This window comes from Pinus tabuliformis, chromosome 2_2 (assembly GCF_031772625.1).
Source record: "Pinus tabuliformis cultivar Carrire ecotype Pingquan chromosome 2_2, CPIR1, whole genome shotgun sequence".
NCBI classification, from domain to species: Eukaryota; Viridiplantae; Streptophyta; class Pinopsida; order Pinales; family Pinaceae; genus Pinus; species Pinus tabuliformis.
Window position 1 is genome coordinate 389,202,072 of NC_142300.1, and position 5,959 is coordinate 389,208,030.

General features: G+C 32.9%; 1 protein-coding gene across 1 annotated transcript; it reads left to right on the forward strand.

Annotated features, from left to right (window-relative positions):
* Positions 1-1,790: 1,790 nt before the first annotated feature.
* On the forward strand, positions 1,791-3,622 carry LOC149192900 (delta-selinene-like synthase, chloroplastic). Its single transcript, XM_089406491.1, has 6 exons — positions 1,791-2,048; positions 2,253-2,440; positions 2,569-2,681; positions 2,941-3,161; positions 3,300-3,397; positions 3,523-3,622. Exons 1-6 carry the CDS (start codon positions 1,941-1,943, stop codon positions 3,620-3,622), a joined length of 828 nt encoding a protein of 275 aa, XP_089262617.1. The 5' UTR covers positions 1,791-1,940.
* Positions 3,623-5,959: the final 2,337 nt, after the last annotated feature.

Here is a 5,959-nt window from a genome sequence, read left to right on the forward strand (position 1 = left end):
AAACCCATGTATACCTAGATCTATCATCCACAAAAATAAGAAAATACCATGCTCCACCAATAGATCTAGTTTGCATAGGTCGACATACATCAGTATGAATTAATTCAAGTACTTCCCTTTGCCTTTTTGTATAGGAAATTCCTCCCTATGTTGCTTGCCAAGTACACATGCTTCACATTCAACATGATCATTCTTCAAGACAGGAAGACGTTCAACCATTGTGTTCTTTTGAAGTAGCATTAAATCATTGTGATTTAGATGATGCCATAACTCTACTGTTGATATTGTTGTATACGCCAACGCTTGATGACTTTTCTTGGTCACACCCAACTTATACAAGGCTCCAACTTTAGTACCTGTGGGAATAACCTTGTAGTGATCTTGAATGTCTTTCACTACACACTGTGATTTAACAAATTCCACCTTCAAATCTTGGTCAGCAATAGTAGAAACATAAATTAATTTTTTTTTGATAACAAGAACATACATCACATTATGGATATGTCTCTCTTGTCCATTAGGCAAATTCACACTTATTACTCCATAACCTTGAACTTTAAGTGATCTATTATCTCCTAGATAAACATATGTTCCATCAATGTTTTCATAATATTCATCAAACCAATCCTTATTACAAGGCATATGGAGTGATTCCCCAGAATCAATGAACCAAGCATTCACATCATCATTTCCACAAACAATGCAGCATCAGACACAAACAATTCAAGATTTTTAAATCCATCACTGATTGAGGTGTCTTTGTCCACAAAATTTCCATTATGCATTCTGTTTCTTTGCCTATACTCATTATATTTCCTTTTATAGCAATCTTTAGAATGATGCTTAGGTTTGCCACAATAATAACAATCATCGTTTCTCTTATCATGGATTGGAAATTTAGACTATGTCATACCTTTTTGTTTTGCTTGGAAATTTCCTCCTTTGTTCTTGTCCCATGGCTTGCATCTGTATGGATGTTTACCCTTGGCTACCAATGCCAAATTTGAACTACTGGAGCCCAAATTAAAGCTATTCATCCTCTTCTCCTCTTATAGAAGAATTCTTGTTAATTCATCAAATGTAGGGGGCTTCTCTCTAGCTGAAAGACTTGAAACAAAAATTTGATAATCTTACACTAAGCCATTTAATGTGATGGTGACCAAGTCAGTACTAGACACATTTTCACCTCCATTTTTTTCAGCTCGCGCTATATTTCCCTAATGCCCCGCATGTCAAGGGGCATTAATTAAAGAATTGTGGCGGAAATAGGAATCGCCGTTAAGGTAATGGGTCTCATTACTAGCAAATTTCAGAGGGTACGTATGTCATCTCGTCTACTTTATGACTTTAACTTATTCTAATATAGAATAACAATATTAAAATGTATTTTATCTTTATATCGCACTTGCTTACATAGTATCTGACTCATTCACAGCATGTAAATATTAAAATGTATTTTATCTTTATATCGCACTCGCTTACTTGGTATTCTGACTCATCTGACTCTAGCATGCAAATATTAAAATGCATTTTATAGGTATCAAATTTGTTTTCGCAGTTAAAATTGGCTGGAATCTAGTTATTTTTTTAAACAAATTTAAAACGGGATTGATTGAATCCTTTTTGACTGTGGAAAACTTAACCAGTATAACTTAGATCGCAAAGCTTAACACTGTAACTATAACATGGATTTTAACAATATCCTACAGAACTTTCCATTGTTTTCGGGGCACTATATCTTTATATCGAACTCGCCTACTTTATAACTCTAGTCATTCGGAGCATACAAATATTAAAATACATTTTATCCTTAATTCGTACTCCAAGAATTATATATAAGCAACCCGCGATTGCATATTCATCAAATAAATATCATAGCAGCAGAGGGTAGTGCTATAATACGCAAATCATCAGGTTATTGACTAGAATTTGCCGACGTGATGGCTGAGATTTTTGAATCTGTTTCTGCCATCCCTCGACGCACTGCCAATCATCACGGAAATGTGTGGGACGACGATCTCATACTATCTCTCAACTCGCCCTACGGAGTATATTTTCAATCTTTTCCATCAGTTTATCATGGCGTAATCTGCTCTTTGTTTCTTTAGTTTTTCTATTTGCTGTTAGCATTAATGTATATTTTTAAAAGTTTTTTGTTTGCTGTTATACATATTTTAAGTTTTCCGTTCGCTGTTAACATTAATGTGCCTCTCTCTCTCTGTATATATTTAATTGCATTGCACTGTAATTAGGGACCTGCATATTATGAACAAGTCAAAAGGCTCGTTGATGAGATCAAGCGTTTACTTCTGAAGGAAATGGACGATAGCAATCAAGATTTAATCAAACGTCTTCAGATGATTGATATATTGGAGTGCCTTGGAATTGATCGACATTTTCATCCTGAACTAGAAATAGCTGCTTTAGACTACGTTTACAGGTTAGGAACTTCTACACATGTGAATGAATGAATATATCTATATATATATAACTAACTCATATATCTATATATATATATATATGCACATGGTTTTTGTTGGCCGTTCGTGATTATTCCATGGTTGACAGATGTTGGAACGAAGGAGGTATCGGAGTGGGATCAAAAGATTCCTGCAAAGACCTTAACGCTACAGCGTTAGGATTTCGTGCTCTCCGACTGCATCGATATAACGTGTCTTCAGGTGGTAGCTGCAGTTGCTTTTCGACTTTATGTTAAGCTATAATATACCCTCAAGATAGTTGAGCAGTACCAATTGAAATATTTGTAATTGTTGTTGGATTGGTGTTTGCTTCGTGGGTCATAAAAAACCATTGGTGGAATTTCCCACAAAGTTTTATGTTTACTTCACAAAGATTTCTGTTTCATTCAATTGTTATATTATTCACCCACAAAGTGTTTTTTCGTTTAAATCGATTTTTATATAATTCAGCTTTGAACAGGTGTCTTGGAGAATTTCAAGGATGAAAACGGGAAGTTCTTCTGCAGTTTCACTGGAGATAAACAAGTTAGAAGCATGTTGTCGTTACTTCGAGCTTCAGAAATTTCATTTCCTGGAGAAAAAGTAATGGAAGAGGCGAAGGAATTCACAAGAGAATATCTAAACGGAGTTGTAGCTGGAGGCGGGGAAGTGACCGGGGTAGATCAGAGTCTTTTGGAAGAGGTAAACAGTAAGCGCATTTTGAAAGTGTTACCTTAAAAAGAGATGCCGTCCATGGTTTTTTTTAAAGTGTTACGTAAATTTAGAAAAAGGATGGTGTGCATGGTTTATAAAGGATTTGACTTGATCACTGTTATTTAGGTGAAGTACGCATTGGAGTTTCCATGGTATTGCAGTGTGCCCAGATGGGAGGCCAGGAGCTTTATTGAAATATATGGACAGAACCGCTCGTGGCTCAAGTGCGTGCCGTCTTAATGATATAGATTTGCTTTATCTTCAAATTTGCAAAATTGTCTATTTGCTTTACCTTCAAATTTCGAAAATTGTAGTTGCATACTAAATTCCTTTGCCTTTCTTTTTAAAGGTCAAATATCAACCAAAAAGTTCTAGAGTTGGCCAAGTTGGACTTCAATATTCTGCAATGCATACATCAGAAAGAGATACAGTCTATTACAAGGTCATAACCGGTACTTGCCATTTTCAGAGTTGGGTTTTTTTAACAGTTCCATATACATTAACAAAAATTTAAAATGTTTACACATCACTTTGTTTAATGTTTACTATAAAAATATAGTTACTTATTGAATGTGCTGAGAATGCTCAGTTCGTCTGAGATTGCGCCATATTTTTTTTATCTTAGTGATAGTTAGCGGTCAAAAACATGATCATTTAAATCCCAAATTATTAATAATATAAATAATAAATTATAATTCTCTTTCATCAAACTAAAAATAATATTATTTTTTAATAATATTTAAATAATAAATGTTTTTGATAATAAATTAAATTGATTATATATTATTTTTTAATAATATTTAAATAATAAATGTTTTTGATAAAAAATTAAATTGATTATAGATTTATTGATAGTAGTGAGGTAGTTAGAGGCAGGAATGTTCTTTTTTTCAAGGTGTCAAATTTTTATCATAATTCAGTTGTCAAAGACAACTATTTCTTGCCATTGCCAGTGGATTAAATAAGCGGCCGGATAGAGAACAAAAAAATTTATGGACGTAGTTCCGCTAAGTTCTGCCAAATTGCGTGTGGAAATTGTTCGCCGACAAATTCCAAAATATCACGTAGGGCAATTACAATTATCACCTGATCATCGCTACTACTACTATATTTTCATATGTTTTATTATATTGAATTGTATTTTATATTTGTTCAATTAATGAGTTTGACTTTCGTCATCTCGTGCTTGGCATAATGTTAATGGTATTATTTCGATATATATTTTTGTAAATTTAATTATTAATAATTATTAAGTGAATGGTAGATATTTTATTTTCATTTAATATTTTAATAATTATTCTTGTTTTTTAATTAAAATAATTAATTAAAAAATTTTATTGAAAGAGAATAAATTTCAATGGTTAATGTGTTTTTGTCAATAAGCATGTTATCAATAAAATAAAAATTATTAACTCTATTGGTTGATGCTCCTTGGTCTTGAACTTGTACCTATTCCTTTTCTTGTTCCTGTTCTTGTTCAACACTTGTATCTAATTTGACATAATCATCAATATCATGCCATACACTAGTATTATTCATTTTATCACCTTCATTTGCATTCTCATGAAACACCACATCCCTACTTGCAAGCAGTTTATGAGTATTGGGATCAAACAACTTGTATGCCTTCTGATCATCAAAATAACCAATAAATATGCACTCAATTGACTTTGCATCAAGTTTTCTTCTTTCATATTTTGGAATATGAGCAAATGCCTTACGCCCAAAAACTCGTAAACCACTCACATTTGGTTTGTACCCATAAAATGCTTTAAACGGAGTTTTAAGCTCTAAAATTTTGGTTGGACTCCTATTCTTCAAATAAACAACAGTATTAATGGCTTCAGCCCAAAAACCATTAGAAATATTTTTACCTTGAAGCATACTACATGCACATTCAACTAGTGTTCTGTTTTTCCTCTCAGCAACTCCATTTTGCTGAGGTGTATGTGGCACTGTAAATTGCTGTAGAATCCCATTGCTTTTACAATATTGATTAAATTCTCTTGATTTATATTCTCCCCCCTTATCAGATCTGAGAATTTTGATGCACTTTCTAGTTTGTTTTTCCACCATACTCTTAAACTCTTTAAACTACTCAAAAACATCACTCTTATTTCTTATGAAATAAACCCATGTATACCTAGATCTATCATCCACAAAAATAAGAAAATACCATGCTCCGCCAATAGATCTAGTTTGCATAGGTCCACATACATCAGTATGAATTAATTCAAGTATTTCCCTTTGCCTTTTTTCTTTATGTATAGGAAATTCCTCCCTATGTTGCTTGCCAAGTACACATGCTTCACATTCAACATGATCATTCTTCAAGACAGGAATACGTTCAACCATTGTGATTTAGATGATGCCATAACTCTATTGTTGATATTGTTGTAGATGCCAACGCTTAATGACTTTTCTTTGTCACATCCAACTTATACAAGGCTCCAACTTTGGTACCTTTGGGAATAACCTTGTAGTGATCTTGAATGTCTTTCAATACACACTTTGATTTAACAAATTCCACCTTCAAATCTTGGTCAGCAATAGTAGAAACATAAATTAATTTTTTTTTGATAACAAGAACATACATCACATTATGGATATGTCTCTCTTGTCCATTAGGCAAATTCACACTTATTACTCCATAACCTTGAACTTTAAGTGATCTATTATCTCCTATATAAACATATGTTCCATTAATGTTTTCATAATATTCATCAAAGCACTCCTTATTACAAGGCATATGGAGTGATTTCCCAGAATCAATGAACCAAGCATTC

Bases quoted from the DNA above. Each gene is read 5' to 3' on its own strand.
- LOC149192900 (XM_089406491.1), top strand. From the start codon at position 1,941: ATGGCTGAGATTTTTGAATCTGTTTCTGCCATCCCTCGACGCACTGCC. The intron at 2,682-2,940 runs GTGGTAGCTGCA...AGCTTTGAACAG, and splicing joins TCGATATAACGTGTCTTCAG to GTGTCTTGGAGAATTTCAAG. The intron at 3,398-3,522 runs GTGCGTGCCGTC...TTCTTTTTAAAG, and splicing joins CAGAACCGCTCGTGGCTCAA to GTCAAATATCAACCAAAAAG.